The sequence below is a fragment of the Rhinichthys klamathensis genome, unplaced genomic scaffold, assembly GCF_029890125.1.
Source record: "Rhinichthys klamathensis goyatoka isolate OS25496 unplaced genomic scaffold, OSU_Roscu_1.1 h1tg000487l_1, whole genome shotgun sequence".
Lineage (NCBI taxonomy): Eukaryota > Metazoa > Chordata > Actinopteri > Cypriniformes > Leuciscidae > Rhinichthys > Rhinichthys klamathensis.
The window spans coordinates 2,295,308-2,315,952 of NW_026606974.1; the positions used below are offsets into that span (position 1 = coordinate 2,295,308).

The window sequence follows — 20,645 nt, forward strand, 5'->3', positions numbered from 1 at the left end:
AGTTTCAGAACTAAAAACTTCCTTGTTAGTCCAAAAACAGCTTTTATTAAAAACCAAGCAACCAAAACGATTTTCTCTCAGTATGACGTCAGTGCGAACGAAAGACCGCCTCAACAGAAGGATCAACGCTGCCTTCTGATCACCCCTTTAGCCCCGCTAGCCTAGTCGTGCATGTAATAGGAGGTAAGTGAATACGAGAGCTACGCAAACACAGCATTACTACAGCAACAAAATGATAGACCGTCCCATTCCGTGCCGATCTGGCCCAGCCGGTACACATATGGTTTTGTTTTCCACTGTGGTTTCCACCGTTCAGCCCGACGGAGGAAAAGCGGCTTATGTTTCAAGACATGCGCCACATAAAGAACAATTCCACACGTGTAATGACAGGGACATTGAAAATTATTTTATGCAAAACTAGCCAAGTTTCCATCCACTTGTCAATCGAATTATCTGAAGTTCGGTAAAAAAAACCTCATGCGACTAAAGCTTGTGAAAGTGTGTTTCCATCCAACGGCTTTAAAGCGAATAAAAACCTGTGTGTAATGACGTCACATGCTGTTTTGCGATCAAATTGGTATATCGAATTGATTTGAGACATTTTAAGGTGTTTCCATTCATTTTCGCCCTGAATCGCACAACATTCAAGCAAACATTTGCGAACAAAGTTTTGCTAGAAAAAATGGATCGCGCCATCTACCAACAAATGATCAATATTGCACAAGTTGTAGCCTAATAGTGCTTATGTGCCAGCTGATGGCGACATATGTAAGGGACTTTTTACAGTCTATGGTAAGGGATAATGTATAGCGAGGCGGTTGTTAGCCTGAGGGGGTTGTATTCGCTATAACAACCACCTCGCTATACATTATCCCGCTTATTACATGGCTCCAAACAGTTCTGGGAGATCGTGGTTCAGAGACACCTCACGGAAACCCTTTGGTTGAAGCATTTTTTTGCTTTGTCCACTTACATCTGTCTTTGTTGACACCCGCCATGTGTGCGCAAAAAGAGCGGAAATACTGGGCGGAAATGAACTAAAACTACTTCTATGTTTTGTGGTGTGTTGCAAACATAAAATGACCTAATACTAAATCGCAATTCATTATTTATTCGGCAAATAACGTTTCCATCAGCGTTTATCGCACAAGCCGTATATCGATCAAGATAAAATCCGATGAGACCGAACGTATTTCATTTGAGTCGATATTCATGAAATTTAATCAAATGTTACTGTCTCCATAAGGAATTTTTCATTCGATATCACTTAATTCGGATAAAAACGTGTGGATGGAAACCTAGCTAATGTCACCCAATCACAGCAGTGGGCATTTACTTCCAAGTCTTGAATGTGGCATGCCTTTCAAAACTGAGTGTTACGAAGAGAGGACCAAAAGCAGGATAGAAAATATCCTATTACTTCTAAATTAGGATTTTTTTGATGGAAAAACTTGATGACATTATAAAGTGGACCTCAGAGAACATTATAATTAAAGAAAATTCAGTTCATGACCCCTTTAAATTATTTGAGACCATGTAATAACTGTGCATGTAACCTACTTGCTGATCATCAACAATCACAGAAGATCCCATGTGACAAACACACAAGCTAATCTCATCCAAGTGCTTGTCACATCAGACACATCATGTCATGAAAACTCATGGCACATTCATATATGCCACATAATGTGCGGCTCCACTAAAGTGCTGAAGCACACTTTGAATTAGTGAGTCACGGATTTCCTCTCTAAAAACTTCAAGGCTGATATGACGCTGGCGGTGAGGCTTATGCCTACACAATAAAATCAGATCTGTTTACGACTATGGCTGATGACTATAGTTCCCATATGGACACTCAATTCGGTCTTGTTAGCCTCCTCACACCCACTAGTCATTAATCTTACTTTATTACAGTGAGCCATGGACCGTGCTTTATGAGTCTATATGAAAAGTAACCTGTCCTCTAAAGTCCAAACAGCAGCCTTAAAATGACATTCACGTAAAAATACAAATTCTGTGATCATTTACTTACTATTATGTCCTTCCAAACCTGTATGGCTTTGCACTTAAAGGGATAGTTAACCAAAAAATTTAAATAAAAGAATCTCCAAAACTGTTTGGTTGCCAACATTTTTCAAAATATGTTCTTTTATGTTCCACAGAAGAAATTCAGAAATTCAAAGAGTTTGTCCATTTCTCAAAATATGACATTTTTGACATTCTGAAATATGATTATGAAATTTTGACATTTCTCAAAATATGGTCATTTTTGGTTGAACTATCTCTTAAAATAATTATGTTTAAAGCTCCAGACCGTGACTTTTTTGGGTTAAAAATAATCCAAAATAAATTTGAGCAAGTACATAACCAGCCAGTGTTCAAAACTATCTGCTTGCCGTAGCTCGATTCAAAGCGGTAAGCTTGTAATAATGTTTTTAATTCCAGTGGTACTGGTCGATTTCCACGGGAAATTTGAGCATGTCTTTGCGTCATTACGTCACATCTGTACACATAAAGAAGGTTTAATTAAACTTATTAATTTGATGGTGGATCCAGAAAGGTTCAAACGACAATCACCAGTGACAACTAGAGATTCAACAGCTGTAAAATGCAAAAGACTTCGTTCGGACTTCGGAGCGAAAAAAAGGATAAATATCTGAAGGGCATTAAATGTAGTCACGCAATGCTGATGTTGAACATTAACAATTTGAGAACAAAGTATAATTTGCACGGTTTGACGTGATATGATAAGCGATCGTTAGATTTAATCAGCGCGATTTACTGCAATGCTTTTTTTCCCTTAGTTGGTCAGAACAAAAGTGGATGTTACTTACTTGTTCAGATGACATTTTCCGGTGAAAATTCTTATGTTGGTCATACTTCCAAAAAGTAGAATCTGTGATTCTGAATGCCAGTATCCACACCGGCGCAGCGACTGACAGACATTGGATTCATCCGCGCTGTGCCGTGCCGAGGCACAACTCACGTAAAGTTGATAATTCCGCAAATAACTGCAATTACAGATTTCAAACAGAGATGGCGACAAAGAGGAAAAACTACGGACTACAGCTTTAATGAAATTTTGCAGCAGAATTTTTTTATTAATTTTTCTTCTAAATGAGAAATAGGACTGTAAATACCCCCAAAAATGACAGCTGGGCATTATTAGCCATTTAGATTTGTAAGCTATTGTTTCCGAACTGTTCTGTGTTGTACTCAGACAGCCACATTCATTTAGTATATTATTCAGCATTGTTATTTTTTATAATAAAGTATCAAATATTACAATAGCCTAATTGACTTAAAATTACAGATACTGTAGAAGAAAGACTTTCCAAGTAGTTTCTTTCTTAGGCCCCGTTTACAAACGTGAAAACGTAAAAATATTTTATCGGATGTGCCTTTCGTTTACACGGCAACGGCGTTTTGGGGGCTTAAAAACGCAAAAAAGTGAAACCACCCTCCAGAGTGGAAATCTTAAAAACGCTTCACCGTCGCGTTCCCGTCTAAACGGTAAAAACGCAAATCTGCTCACGGTGGCTCTCGTCGCGTACGCGTTTAGGTCATAGGCATGCGCTAGTACAGGAATATAACAACCAACATGTCAGATTATTTCCATACGTCGGACCTTCAAGTTGCCCTAGCAGCTCTGAAAAACATAAAAGAGTCTTTTTAGCAGTTGTACAAAATATTCTAAGATATTGGTGTTGTTGTGTGGCAGTGCTTCACATTGCCACCTAGCCGCCTGGAGTGCATACTACATTGAATTTCACACACTTTTGAGTCACCATATGCACGCGGATTTCCCAACCATAACGCTCGTCTAAACGCAGAGTAAAAAGTGATAACGCAACGCCACTTTTGCGTTTTCTCTTCAGATTGTTTCCGTGTAAACATAGCCTTAAATGAAGTGCATGAGCTTTTAAGGGTTCAGAGGGAAGTCATGAGAGAAAGAATTAATAGTGAAATTATTTATAAACAAGATCTAATTAAGTCGTGATGTCTTCTTTTCAGGTTTAAAAAAGCAAAAGCAAAATCATTTGGGAATCACTGTTCTGAGGAAGCTCTTCACTGTCGACTGGTTGTGACGTTAAAAGTGTTTGCAGGGGTCAAATGAAAAGTATTTCTTAGTGGAGAAAAAAGGACCAGCATTAACATGAACAAATGCCAGTGATGAATCACTTGTCAAAATTACGAATCTCCCTGCAACTTGGTATGGTACAGGTGTCTTATCTCCACAATTCTAGCGGCCAGTCAGAACGTCAGTAAAATGTAGAAGAGGGGGGAAAATGTGATGCAGCTTGAAGTCAAAACATCTGCTGATATTTCACACAGGAGTGCTCATACATCTCCTGTGAGGCTCAGTGAACTGGGGCAGATGGTGAGCACGTGCGCAGCTTAACAGTGCCTTCTAGAGGCAGGTGCTTGTAGAGCGGGTAAAATGACGAATGATAGTCCATGTCACTGAAAGTTGCTAAGACGCTCTCTAATAAAATAAGGTGGAAAATGGAGAGGAAAATAATAAGAGAGCAGAAAGCTCTTTGGAATAAAACCAGCATAACATCCGGGCGCCATGCCCAACAAACACACCCAAAAACATAGAATACTAAGTGCCACCTGTTTTCGTCTTTAATTGGCCACGTACACATAATGGTGTAAACGTTTTTTTTTTTTATTAATAATTTTGTAATTATTATTCTTTGTTTATTACCTGAATGCATGTATTAAAAGCATACATTAAAACAATAGTATAGGGATGCATGACATATAGGCCACCATATCGGTATCAGCAGATATATGTTCATTTTTAAATATATTGTTATCGGCCCGCTAAGAAAATTTGGCTGATATATTAAAGCCGATAAATAATGGATTATTTCCTTCAGCTGCGCACTTTTCACCATGATGGTTTTGAATTGCTTGAAATATGATTGAAATCACTGATTGAAAATACAGTTAAGCACAACATGCAAGTCTGTCATATTGGCTACATAAAATTATAATGAGAACATTATAATTGTGTGCTTGGAACATGGCTTTTACAGGTGAGATTTTTGGTTTTGTAATCACTCTCAAAAATTATATAAAAATTTGCATTTAGATTTATCGGCCAATATATCGGTTTACAAATATAAAGAATTTTCGTTTATAGGTATCAGGCAAAATGTTCATATCGTTGCATCCCTACAATAGTAAACAAACAAATTATTACTGTTGTTGTTATTAATAATAATAATAACAATAAATATGAATAATGATAATAATAATGTTATTAATGTATATTTCTTTAGTGTGTGATGTTGTTGTTTGAGCATGAAAAAGATCTGCAAAGTTACAAAGTACAAAGTCCACTCCAAAGAGAGAAATTCTTTATCTCAGGTGTATGAACTCCCTGAAATTTTCAAGAACAAACTTTTCAAGAACATACACATCACAAAATTCCTTATTTAGAATTACTACCACCAAAGCCATTAGCAAAAAAAAAAAAAAAGGCTGAGTCCTGGTTAAGTTGCGTTCATAGTGTGTTCAAACTCATGGTTATGGTAATGGAAATGACATTTGATTTCCAAAACACGTTTGAAGCAGTTGACCAATCACAACTCACTGGTCCAGCCGACCAATCAGAGCATATTGCGCATTTCAGAAGGAGGGGCTTCATAGAGACCGGAACTAAACAGAGCCTTACTGACAGATATGGAAGAGAGGTGCTGCAGTAATGCAATATATGTGAAAAATAATGTGATTTTTGAACATTTAACCATGAAAACCTATTCTAGACCCCAAAAACAAAATCAAGAATTTGAAAAAGGGCATAATAGGACCCTTTTTATAACAACATTATTTAGGAACCATAAGAATAACGGGCTTCACAAACATTTTAACAAATATATTTTCATGATTTTTCCTGTTGTGATTACTAGACGAGAATTTAATTTCACTTAAAAGCACATTTTAGAGATGGTTTTGAAGTCATATTTTTACTTTGGGAATTTCCATGATGCTTTAACATTAAATTGATTTCCTTTTTGGGTTACATTTTAAAATTTCCGCGGCGCTCTAAGAAATACTTTATTTTGATTTGTCAATCGCATTTGACCATTGTGTCCAAGGCAACCAATTACTACATAGTACTAGTTTCATTTCTCTTGCATCACTCTTTGGTCTCTTTCTTCTTTACTAATAAACTTATTTAAAAACTAATCAATATTTCACTGAAAAGTATTCCCTTACTCAAAGAAAAGATCAAAAGCGACACATAACAACCTTGACCAGCATGTATAATTCTAAGAAAAAAGGTTGAGGAGAAAATAACACAGATGACCGTAATGAGGGCTCTACTCACATCCTGGAAGAGTCTCCTATCGGTGGCGAGGCGTTTGGAGGCCAGAGTCTTTGTGACGTGATAGAATGTGAGCAGGGCTCTGTGCTGCTGAAGACTGTCCTGAATCTTCACAGACTCCAGCAGAATAGGGATCAGCTCGGGCCACTGCCGAGGACAGTCCAGGCGTGCCACTTTAGCGATCAGCACTGCTATCTGGGTGGCGATCTGCAATACAATTTTCAAGGACACGTCCAGTAGCAGATTTCAATCACAGCTGCCTGTGTGAATATATCAATATTCTTTTAAATGTGAAATTAATAACTACTGAAGTAACAGTCCTCACATCCTGTGAAGTGGGCATTTAGCCCTTTCAAACATGTCTTAAACGGTTATGAGATTTAAATGAACAATTTTAATTAAATTAATTAATCCAATATCCCTAAATGCAGAAGTGTTACCACCATTAAAGCATCAATTTAAGCAATCAAACCTCTTTGAAATGATGGCTGAAATGAAGGAGACGACTTATAATTTTGCATATTTCATTTTCTTACACCATATTTACATGTAACCAAATATTCAATACTGAGGGGGATCAGGTAAAATGTTCAAATTGTAGAATTTTTCAAAAACAAAACAAAAAAAAACCTTCATCACCCACTGATAACTGGAAGGGGTGCACCCACCTCAATGTCCTAATCTGTCATGAATCTAATTAATAATAATGTTTTATTAACATGTATTAATATATTAAAGAATGATTTGTAGGCCAAAAATAATACTGAATTCTGGATGAGATGGGTAACCAATGGTTTCTGTGGCAGAAACTATGAAAAAAAAAAACTGTGTGTGATGCACAAATGTTTTCGTGTGCGTATTTTGTTTTGTGAATGTTTTTGGCAAAACAGTAATCTGTTCTGATTATCTCACACTCAATGCAAATTACACAGCAATGTTCTAACCAAGATTATACTTGCAAATTAGACCAAAGTTCCAAAATGTTCCATTATAGTCATCTGTTTCGTAATAATAGGAATAATTAGTGGCACACTCTGTACATATCAAAATAAATTCTCCCACATTTAGTATACGCTTCTTTTCAAAATAACTTACAATGCATTTAATGTATACATTTCACTATTATGCGTGTTTCCTGGTAATTAAACCCATGACCTTGGTGTTGATAGTGGTGTACCAGGTGAGCTACCGAATAAAAAACAGATAAAATAAATGAATGAATGAATGAAAAAACATCATTATTGCAATTTTTCACAAATCTCAGAATTGTGAGACATAAACTCGCAAAATCGCAATTGCAAGGAAAAAAGTCAGAATTATAAGCTGACTATTTTCTCAGAGTTGCAAAATATAACCTTGCAATTGCGATAAAAAAGTGAGAAGTTTATAACTCACAAACTGGCAATAGCGAGTAAATAGTAAGTCGGAATTGAAAAGAGAGATTAAAAACCTTTTTTTAGTTTTTATTACCTGGTGAAAACATGCTTCTATAAATGTATTTACATTTGTATTTTTCACATTTTGTTTCCACTTCGTCGTTCAATTTGGAAATAACAAGGCAGTGTTTATGTACTACATCATCTTCATTCACTAAAGACTCTAGATATTTGTGCAGTGTCAACCACGGTCTATAATAAGAAAGCACTTTTAAGCCTACAATTAATTTTAATGTGCATGTGACGTTACTCCACAACAAGAATTGAGCACAGTCATTAGCCAGTAATAAACTAAACAGTGTCCAATACGAACCCATCAAAAAACCCTGCACAATACAGAAATAAATGCTATAAAATATTATGATGAATGCGTGTTTAAAAGATACGTTTATCTATTTTTACCTTGTCAATATAATTATCCTCCACATTCCCTCAAAATCAACATAAACAAATAATCAAAATGTTACATTCTCCATTACCACAAGAGTTATTAGGTAAAACTGCATCTAAATGAAATAGGCAAAGCTATTACAAGAACAGCAGATGTTGATACAAATCCATGTATGTCACTCCTCTTTATTATAATGACTTTTCTTATAATGATTCAGGCTTTATTCAAACTCAAGGGTTGAATTAATGCAATATATAAAACTCCCCAAAAGAATCAATGTCTCCAGCATTGCTCAACAACACATTACAGCACAGAGCCACAGACTTTTAAGTGCTTTTTGACTCCAAGCCCATTGATCTTTCACTAGAATCACAGATCAGACTCTCCACTATACAGAAGAGTTTAATGGTACGCAATCATGTCTGGTAGTTCATTTTAATGGTCGACTGATCATAAACAGGACAGGTAGAGCATATGGTCAGGGAATGAACTGTATTTCTCTTCATGTGGCGTGTGTGTGTGGCATGTGTGTGTGTGTGTGTGTGTGTGTGTACTAACCTGGTTGACCGGCTCATTAAAATTAGTGATGAGACCTGCACGGAGGGATGACTTCTCTTCTTCTGAGAGAGCACTGAAGAAAAAGAGAGAAGTACAGAGTACAGGTAGAAAGGAAGTTGTCGATACTGAATCTAGTGTCTCTGAAATAGAGCAAAACAGTGGCCCAAAAAGTATTTGGACACTTCTGCCACATTTAAAAATGTATGAATGTCAAGTGACATTTATTTTTAATAAAGATAGCTCAAGCAGAGTTTTCAAGCAAAATGCTTCACAAAAATAACTTGCAAACTTTAGAACGGATATCAAAATAAGTTATTTAAATAAAAAAATTAAATAAAAAAAAAGAAAAGAAATTAAAGTTTCTAAATTAAACAGGTTTGTCCAATTACTCAAGTGTTTAAAAGTTTGGTTTCATAAAAAAAAAAAAAAAAGAATAATAATTATATTGGAAGAAATTAATAGTTTTAGGGCCAGATTTACTGACAGCTTGTGCCTGCTCAAACCCTCTTTTGGCGTTAAAAAACTACTGTCAGGATTTACTAAAGACACGCAGTGAAAAATTAGCGCTGAAAAGGCGTAGACAGGGTTATTTTTGCGGCTGACCTTATTGCACATACATTTGTAGGACTTTCCCTTTCAGACACAAAATTTATGGGAGGAGAGAATTTAAATGAATCACGCAAGGCGATTTACTAAGGTTTGCGCTAGTCAATGTACTGGTATTTGCGCCATTATTTAATGCCCCCAAACAAGCATGTCGTAATTCGCGCTGCTCTTGGTAAATTGCGTTGGTCATTATGGAAATTATCCGGCAGCGTCTGTGTTCTTTAATTTGAGCTTTGTCAGTAAATCACCCGCAGAACTTTCCACTCCCACCTGCGCTTTTTTGGAATTGCGCTCTCATGCTAATTTGCCCTGTTTAGTAAATCTGGCCTTTACTCATCAAAGATTCATTAAATCATTACATTTGAAATGTTATAAAATATTTCTATTTCAATTAAATGCTGTTCTTTTGGACTTTTTCTGAAGGATCATGTGACACTGAAGACCGGAGTAATCGTGCTGAAATTCAGCTTTGCCATCACAGGAATAAATTACATTTTAAAATATAGTCAAATAGAAATAAGTTATTTTAAATCGTAATAATATTTCACAATTATACTGTTTTTACTGTATTTAATCAAATAAATGCAACCTTGGTGAGCATAAGAGACTTCTCAAAAACATGCAAAAATCTTAAAGACCCTAAACTTGCAATAAAAAATGTTTTTCCATGTAAAATTCAGTGCAGCGACAATAGCATTTAAACACCAGTACAGATTGTTCTAAGATGTCTGAGAGAAAATAAATCCCACCCTTTAAACCTATGGAATTACCTTTGTGCCAATAATAATGAACGTAACTTTTCAAGAAACTAATGCAAATATAAATTGAAACTGAATAAAAAAATAAAATAAAAACCCAGGTACATTTTTTGACTTTGTTTTAATACACTGCATGTTTTGCTAACTGTTTTCACATCTTTCTGTCGCTGATCTGAACTTACAAATGCGCTTCCAGACTTTTCATTTATGTATCTGAAGTTTTCGTTTACGCTCCCCGAGTTTTCGTTTGCCATTCTGGCACATATCTCTCGTGGGGGCGGGCCTAGCAGCAGTGAATTCTCATTGGTTACTGAGTTTTTGATTGACAGCTTCTTGACCTGGAAGTGAAGACATCAATGTTGTGTTTACATGTGTGAATGTAAGCGTCTGTAAGCGCCGCTTTCTATTTCATTTTAGTGATATAAAGTTTATATCTGTATTTATCTGCTGCTACACTACATCGTTGAGATGATTTCTTATAGAATGAATAGTTCAGACGAATGAAATCATTATCAGTCATCGTCGCTATCAGGATACTGGATACTTGTGGTAAGTCAGATTTTTTTTGAAAAAAATAATATATTAATACTGTTTTTAATACAGTACTTGTTTTTTCAGGTGGAGAGGTATTTTAGAGCTCAGTGAGAGCCCATAACATTATACAGCAGTGTTGTCTTGATTTAGCCCAATCATTACAGGGCCTTTTTATCTACATACGGTTACAGTCTTCGATTAGATCATATTTACTTTGATTAGATCATATTTCCCCCCAGCCACCCCAAACAACATTGGGCTAGAGTACTGTAAAGTATCTGTACTATACAGTACAAAAAGTACTGTATTTGATAACCGATGCTATTGGACCAGAGCGATGTCAATCACTGCCTGATTCAACTTTGGCAATGTAAAGCCTTTTTACCATACCAATAAAGCTATTTAAATCTGACTTTTTAAATTGCTGATTAATTTACGATGCATAGTTTTTTAAAGAGGAGAGACACGACTTGACCACAGACCACGTCTCTGTTCATGATATGTAAACAGTCAATTATTTTGAAGTATCGCCCTGGTCATCAATATTTATTCTGATTACTTTTTTGTGACTGATCAAGCTATTATATGTAGCTAATATGAGTAACAAAATAATTGTTCTGTCCATATTTGAATATTAATAATTTAAAAATGCCCAATTCAAATGAACATTTTTGGAGAATTTCTTTTTAATCTTTAATAGTATTTAATAATAAATATTTGTCCAAATGCAAAACCTAATACATGCAAGTAATTATGACTGAAAACATCCAGCAACCAGGGAATACACACAGCCATGGATATATATATTTATCTACTGGTTACACAACAGTATTACAGATAGTAAATGGTGCATGAGGTATATTTATTTAGTACTGTAAAATCCCTTAAAAAATATATATTTAATTTGTTTGAAATCAATATTTTAAGTCTGCAATTTGTTATGTGGGAGTTCAAAGCAGTTTGAATTGTTAGATTATAATACATTTCCTTTATCGTTATCCAGGGAGTGGAAAAACTTTTCCATAAACAAAATTCTGATGCTGTCACAGAGGATGAAGTGGTAGTACTAGAGATCCACTGTCCCCATCAGACAATAATCTTGCTTTGTTCAGACACATCACCTTTGAATGACTGGCATCTTCATCTTCAGACACCTGATATTATGCAAATATACAAAATCAAATATTCACAGTTCACAGGTACACAAGAGGTTGCACTTTATTCTTATTAGTCTATGCTGATCTTGGATTAGCATACCAACAGCATGTGAATGTTAAGGGGATAGTTCACCCAAAAATAATAATTCTCATATATTTTACTCACCCTCATGCTGTCCCAAATGCATTTTACTTTCTTTTTTTGCAAATAAACACAAATCAAGATTTTTAGGAAAGCAATCCATCTCTGCAAGTGTGAAGAAAGTCAGTCATATAGGCTACATCTGGGATGGCATGAAGGTGAGTAAATGATGAGAGAATTTTCATTATTTTTGGGTGGACTTTCCTTGTACCCACCCAGTCACTGTTTTGTTACTTTTACTGTAACAGGAACTATTCAAATGATCATTGCATCATTTTAAATGTATATGAATTTTAAATATTTATTCTGTATTTGTTCTTGTGCATTTCGTATAGTAATGTATATCATGAGAATACTGTGCATTACATGTATTGTATGCAGGTAATGATTTTGGTCTTTCCTGTCACAACTTGTGTATATGCTGTAGTGACAATAAAGAATGTAAATTTATTTCATATGATTTAATTCATATTTTCAATTACATTCATTCAACTGGTTTTATAAGACACTTTTGAAATTGTTGATGATTGTTAAAAATGTATTTCCAATTTTAAATGTTAGAAGATAATATTAACTAAATGAAATAACTAAATCAAATTATCAGCATGATAAAAACATGGCAACAAGAACATTCTTTGTGTGAAATATATAATGAATGCCCTATGTATCATCTGACAGCAAGCCACGATTGTAATTTTCATATTGTTTAAATTCCTCTTAATTAAATTATCATTAATTGTGATGGTGCAAATGCATATGCTAACAATGAGTAGTGGGATGGCCATGGTTACCAACCCTGACTACCTGGTTGAGACTTTCTTGAAGGATGAATATATCACACACGTATACTAGTATTCTCTTTTAATTGTAACAGCTCAACCTAATCAAAGACTACAATGCAGAAGAATCATCAGGAATAAAAAAATATTCTCCGAAAACATTAGACACTACAATATTTTCAGTATAATATATACACCTGAATAGACTTAATAGATCTCTTGTGCTCCTAAAAGATTCTGTCGACAAAGTAGTAGCAGCAGATGAATACAAATAAAATTTTAAAAACAAAACTCATAACTTAATATCACAAAAAAAAATGAAATAGAAAGCTGTGCTTACAGACGCTTATATCCACACATGTAACGTTAAACACAACACTGACGTCTTCACTTCCAGGTCAATAAGCTGTCAATCAAAAACTCAGTAGCCAATGAGAACACACTACTGCTAGCCCCGCCCCCGCGAGAGATATGTGCCAGATTAGCGAAAGAAAACTCAGGCTCCCAGATTAGCGAAATGAAAACTTCAGAAGCGTAAATGAAAACTATTGTAGCGCATTTGTAAGTTCAGATCAGCGAAAGAAAGATGTGAAAACTGCGATTTTTTTCTTCCGTTTTTTTATTTTATTCAGTTTCAATTTATATTTGCATTAGTTTCTTAAAAAAGTTATACGTTCATTATTATTGGCACAAATGTAATTCCATATAAACCTAGTGCACCTTTGAGGACTGAGCACTTTTGTTCAGCTGAGTGGAAATCTCCAGTGGTTCACTCACTAACCAGAATCTAACTGAAGAGTTAGGGAATTACAGCAGGGCAACAGCCTAAAATGAATTAGATGTTCACTGGAGGTCACACAGGTGACAGAAGCACTAAAGTAAGAGTCTATCTGAATCAGCTGGTCTGTCACCTCTGAAGGCCGGAGGACAAAACGACAGAGCAACCACACACAGGTTTTAAAGAGCTGCAGTTATAGTGGACACTTGATACTGGGACTGTGCTGTCTCTTTCTGATACTTACACTGTAATTCCATTTCTCACAATACCGCATCGATACTTCAGGTCCTTTTATTAATGTTTTTTAATGCATTCACGCATATAATTTCCAATAATTGTAACGAATAGTATGAGAGACTGAAACCGTTCTCTCACATTTATGCTCTCTCACGTTTCAATTATGATCCAATTACAATTGCAATGCATTGATCGTTATGCATTTGTGTATTATACATTGTATCATGACATCTATAATATCGTGAGGTAGTTGGCAATTACGAGCCCTACTTAATACAAAACACATTAATAATACCATACAAATTTAACTTTTACAAATGCTGGAAGCAGTATTTTTGCAGGACCATGAACATACACAACATTCCTACTATCTGACAGAAATCACTGAAATAGGAGTCCTAAGAAACAACACTTTCTACAGCACATCACCCCAGGCTCTGTAAACACACACCAAAAAAAAGAATCCGAACACTGCCTGCGGATGTTAGCCAATCGGAAAATTTGAATGCAGTCCTCTGCCAACAGATCAAGTTATAGGCTTAGAACAGCGGTTGGTAACCTATGGCTTGCAAGCCACACCTGGCTCTTTGACAGAAATCAGGTCAGGTCTCTCACCCTTTACCAACAAATGATCGATAAAAAATTAGACACATCACTAGAGATAGGGATGGCCATTTTTGTCAATTTTTAATTTCGAGCACTGATTTATCTCAAAAACAAGTATGAGTACTCGGGGGGCGGGGCTTGTGTAGGGGCGGGCGTGTTCAGGTTTTTTTATTTATATAAAACGCTGTTACGAAAATTTGAATTGACAAATAAAAATATGACATGCAAATATGTCTATCAAAATAAGAAAATATGACTAGAAAAATAACTGCTAGATTATCAATAATGAGAGTTTTCAAAAAGAAACATCTACAGCTGTACTGAAAACTATTCAAAAGTAATTGAAATAGCTCAACACAACAAATGTTTCAAGTGGTTTCCCCAAATTCAACTGAAAATGCAACTTTTAATGACTTCTGCAGTCTCAAAATTATTCAACCCCTTCATCTTTAGTACTTAGTAGAACACTCTTTTGCTGTTATGACCTGCTGCAAACAAGATGTTTAACCAGACACCAGCTTCTGGCAGCCTTTCTGAGGAATCTTATCCCATTCCTCATGAGCAATGGCCTCCAGTTCAGTAATATTATATGGTTTGTGAGCTGCAACTGCCTTCTTCAAGAGATTTTGAAGAAGTCTCCATCTTTCCTTCCACACGCTGCAGGTTTCCAGTGCCAGAGGATGCAAATCAGCCACAGAGCATCACCGAGCCTCACCATGCTTAACTGTAGGCAGAGTTTTCTTTTCAGCATATGCTTCATTATTCTTCCTCCAGACATACCGCTGATCCATAGGGCCGAAAAGTTCCAGTTTTGTTTCATCCCTCCACAGAACAGAATCCCAAAACTTCTGTGACTTGTTTATTTGATTTTGAGCAAATTGGATCTGACTTTTCTTGTGCTTTTGGGTCAGTAGAGGTATACATCTTGGAGACCGCATGCGAAAAGTACATGACAGTTAACGTCCAAGCTGAAACCTCAGTGCCATTTCAACTGATTCATTTTGAATGGAACCTGGATTTTAATCAGTGCAGTGCTAGCCATAACTAAATTAGTTATGACACAAATCATTGTAATAAAAACCCTCAATGTAATTTTACATTAGACAGTTATGTACTTAATGGGCATTTACTGGTTTGGATATTGCTGGGCTGCTTTGACGTAAATGTGATAATGGTTCTATGTGAGCGATGAAGACATCTCTGAAAATAACATCACGCTCAACTCTCAGTTAAAGTAACAGCCTTGATAGAAAAGTCTAGAAATGGTGATGAAAAATCAGATGTACTTACTGGGGTGCGACTCTTCTCCAGTAGCGATCAATACCGTTCTTGAAATAAAGGACAGCTAGCCATCTCACATTGACGTCCAGCAGGTGATTATTGAAGATGCTCTGGGCAAAATCAAAGAGAAAGAGATATTAGACCTATAAACCCAAAAACAAATTTAAAAAAAACTTTGGGGTGAAGTAAAAAGTTTGAATTGTCATGCTTTATTCTGTAAATGACAACAGGCCAAAATCATTCTAACATTTGGCGCAAGTCATTTATGCTCATACCCAGCGGCGGCGCCAGGGGGGGTCTTGGGGGGTCTCAAGACCCTCCTAAAAAATGCTTTGACCCCCCACCCCCTTCCTGATTAAAAAATATATATATCCGGGATAAATATTTAAAAATGTTTATCTTCAAACTACGCAGAACAATAATAATTAATAATTTATTCGACATACAAAATATATAAACATAAGAATCACGTTCCCTTTAAGCTGCGCGCGTGCGCGGTCGTGCACTTCTGATGCCGCGGCCGCGCAGAAAAGAATAATATGCCACGCAGAGGACTGACGCGAAATGTGTGGGGAAATCCATTTGATTGTATGTGAGAAATAATTGCAGTGCTCAAACTGGTGAGTGCAGTTAACAGGTTTCAAAGAAAGAGAACGATGTGAGCGCGTGTGATTGGCAGTGAGTCGTGTGTGCGGACCAAATATCTCAATACGAGAGGCGACGAGAAACGCAAAGACATGTGAAATAAAATCACAATATCATGTTTTAAAGAAGAGTGGTTTGATTAAAGTGGTGGAAATAACGGATGAAACCATCTCAGTGTAACAGCTTAATTTTCTTTCATAATATATTATATATTATATCTAATATTATATTATTGTAAAGAATTGAACTGTCCTGCAGAAGATTTTGTAAATAATTTTTCATAGGATTTCTTAGTAAAGACTGGAAACAGAGGACACCGAGGAATTGGAGGATGAGGAGGACACTATTTTGTAAATATGTTTTCTGTCATGGGTGTGGCTATGGCAATTAAAGTTTGAGCATATTGTTTGCAAACTGCAATTGATTAATTAATTAAAAACAAAGTAGTTGATATGCTGTGTTGTTTTTGTTGTTAAGTATCAGCAATATGCACTTATTAGCCGTGTCCACTGTATTTTTTGTTGGTTTTCATGAGACCCCCCTTGAAATGACCAGGACCCCCCCATTGCCCCCCCAATCAAAATTGTCTGGAGCCGCCACTGCTCATACCAAGGCTGCATTCATTTGAAATTAAATCATCTTTCATCAATTGAATGCATCCTTGCTGATTAAAAGTGTTAATTTCTTTCCAAAAAAGTTTTTATAAACTGGCCCCAAAATGTTGTGTATATATATATATATATATATATATATATATATATATATATATATATATATATATATATATATATATATATATATATATATATATACACACAAACACACACACACATACATACATGTAAATATAATAAACAATTTGGCAAAGAAACAATATAAATATTTCTAGTAAATATAAAAATACATTGGTGCTAATATGTTGGTAGCGGAAGTACAAATTATTCAATTATCAACAGATTATCATGAGAAAAAAATGCACAATATATCAATATATATAAGAACATATATCAATTCAAGTATGTTTCGCCACAGCCATGGTCTCTTAACCCTTTAAGTGTCACCCCCCTTTTTTTGAATATACATGAAAATGCACATTTCGAACTTAAATGGTTGTAATTCAAGAATGCTTTGGAATATAGACGTAAGATTGGTCTTGTTTTAAAGAAGACATTTGGCAGATTTTTGTAGAAGTGAAATAAATTAAGAAAGTGAAACAGAAAAAAAGTTATAGAAGTTTGAGTTTATGAAAATGTACAATGTAAAAAATTTAATTATTCATATTTTATATAAAATATTTATTTTCAAAACCTGGGCGACTCTAAAACTGCAAAAAAATCAAAGCCAAAAATCTGAACAAGTTGTGTTTCAAATTTTAGGTTGATATCTCAAAAAATGAGCTTTCAGTAAGATTTTGTTTGGGCGCAGTACCAAACTTTTTCACTAGATGACAACCAGACTCCATTACTGCCCATATAAGGGCGCCTCCATTTCCATATGTGTTTTGAGTGATATGAACCATTATTTCCACAATTTTCATACAATTTATGAAGTAGACATCCTATTCAGAAGTAATATGAGAAGTTTGGCAGATTTTGATATGATTTCAACCTCTAAGAAACATAAAAAGAACACGCATGTGCGTTTTAGCTTCCTGCCACATCATATAATTTTTTTCTTTATATAAAAAAAAAAAAATCAGACCTTTTTTTTTTTTAAATAATTGAATGGATGCTATCTTTTGAACTCTTGGCATGAAAACAAACTGAGGTTTCTACCCTTCTTTCATGATTTTTCATGTTCATCACTATTTCAAAATAAAGGTCTAAGAGTATGAAAATATTATTGTTGCAAATTGATAAATTACGGCTCCTCTCTAATTTATTTTGAAAATCAATCACCAAATATGGAAACTAGAGATTTTAAGCTTTCCAATGATATATAGTTTGTCAAGATTAGTTTAGGTTTAGTATAGGATATTACTGTTTTAAAAATGTAAAGGATTTGGGCCCACCGGTGGGCCCGTGACACTTAAGGGGTTAATAAATTTGGCAGTGTTCTTTTTTTTTATACAAATTTTTTATGAAGTCATAATTTTTTGCACTTTCATTTGGTGCCTCTAGTGACGCAGAAAATACACACTTTACCTTTAAAAAAAAAAAACGACAATGTGAAAAAACTGTATTCATGCATTTCCTGAGGTGTGGTGAGGCAAGTTAGGTTAGTGAGGCTAAAGTCCAACACTGAATAATTAAAGGCTATTCCACTGTAGAGTGAGTTTCGGGATTTAATCCAGCATGCCATGTCCGGAATAAGAGCGCGGGGAGCGAGAAGCAGGCCACGGAGAGCTAATTCTCATTGATAAATATGTAGTAGCAGCTGCGTTCAAGAGGGAGCAGCTCCGCAAGGCTCTGACGCAGGGCCACCATAACCCAAAGCCTCAACGCTCGACTGCTTAGAGACCAGGGGCTCATTCCACTCTGCCAGATTAGAGTACATAAGACGATGAGCACAGGGCAATAATTCACAGAGAATAATCGTGAGGAAGAAGTCTGTTGCATACAAAAAACAAACACAGAATTGCATGACACTGTGACGCAAAAGGATGCTTATTGCTTTCAAAATGTGACAGGTGAATATCATATCAACTGACAAATAAACATGACTCTGAAAAATTGACTCGCTGCCTCCGAGTAATTCACCTCAAGGTCACTGAAAGCACCATTTGGGTAGACAAATAAACGCGAATCCATACAAATGAGGCTGATTCCTTTGGGTGACAGACCGAGTGACAGCAGGTTGGCTCAAATACAAACAGATAAGAGAGGCTGATGGGACGTGACAGACATTCTTATAGCACTGCAGTCGAAGTTGACGCCTGCAGAAATCGTTGAAGGAAAAACTGCTGATACGTAGGATTGGGTTCCGTTCCTATGCAATCCTATTTCATGCTAAACCTCGCTAACGAAGAAATCTGTGCCAAGTTTGAGGGCTTAAAGGATTTGAGAGGACATCTACACAACCATAGCCAGTGGTGTATGACAACAGGGGTACTACTGAGCCCCCTATTGAGGTCCACAGACACCTCATTCTCTGAAAGAGAGACGATTGAGTCATACACGGCACAAGAGCAGATTTCTGCAAATCCTGAAGATTGTTTTTTTTTTGTGACCTGAATAGGAACGTCAAAAGTATGAAGCTGCCCTTAGGCCATGTAGAAGATTTTTTTTTTTTCAAAGTCTGATAAACAGTGTGCCTACTATTTTGAAATCTTTACTCTCCATTTGCACCCGCAAATTCATAACTGCACGCTCAATTTAGAATTCAAGACGGCCTAATGATCAATGCAGGATGAATTATTAAAATTTTAGAGTTGGTCTTTTAAACCCTCTAGCACCACCAATGGGTCAAAGAAGCACTGAAAATTTTGAATCGTAATCCTAGAAACAAAATTTCTCTTTTATTCTGGTTGACCTATTTCCACAAGATATATTTCACCATATATTTTTGGACATAGCAGAAAAAAGTAAGTGTAAGTAACAATACCATGTTGTGCAAGATCCTTTTCCATTTGGATAGTTTTTATGGGTACCGTTTTATTTATACTTTATTCAGTTTATGATTAGAAATGATAGAAAATCACTTTAAAGCACATTTATTCTTAATCACAAAAATATGCCCATGTCTTTTACATTATTTATCACATAAAATTAGTGAACGTTACCGTTCAAATGAAACATTTCTCTTTCTTTGTGTTTTCAATTAGCAAACTATCAGCTTAGCCTACTCGGTTCTCAGTAAAATAAAAAAAAGAATCGTACCATTCTCAACCTATGGATCGATATGCACTTGCACCGCGGTTCGTCAAAAATCTGACCAAAAATACGGTTTGTGTAAAAAAATGTAGGCTAATGTATGTTTCTGTCGATTGATTTGAATTCTGAAAAACTTTGCGTCTGTTATAGGACAACTTAGTTTGAATAAACAAGCAGACACTGATTAGCTACTGGCTCTACGCTTACATGAGCAGCAAGACACCTATAAGTGAATGTGCTTTCCATTAAATGTATCACACAGTAAACAAATCCTTAACTAACAAAACAAACAAACGTTGCAATGAATGTGCTTTTTTTTAATAAATCACACACAGTAAACAAAACCTTAACGAAAAAAATTTGGAATGAACTTTGTCATTTAAACGCGCAAACTGCGTGCCGGTGCGGTGAGACGTGCATGCTCGGGCAGATTCGGCTTGAAGTCGGTCATCCTCGGACGCGGCGCGGCGCGCGCTGTTACAAAAAAAAAGCCGTGCACACAGCCAAGCCAAATGGGGTCTTGCCTGTCTTGCGCACCGAACGCGTCATTTGTGCCGCGCGCACCTTCGCGATCGTGCGGACGCG

The 20,645-nt window shown here is 35.8% G+C and overlaps 1 protein-coding gene across 1 annotated transcript in view; it reads right to left on the minus strand.

The window, feature by feature from the left end:
* ipo11 (importin 11) overlaps positions 1-20,645 on the minus strand; it is a 195,574-nt gene that overhangs the window by 162,521 nt on the left and 12,408 nt on the right. The window contains exons 3-5 of the mRNA XM_056237513.1: positions 15,613-15,713; positions 8,726-8,798; positions 6,344-6,547 (exon numbers count right to left, since the gene is read on the minus strand). Of these exons, the coding sequence (XP_056093488.1) occupies positions 6,344-6,547; positions 8,726-8,798; positions 15,613-15,713 (378 nt within the window). The remainder of the gene's footprint in view (positions 1-6,343; positions 6,548-8,725; positions 8,799-15,612; positions 15,714-20,645) is intronic.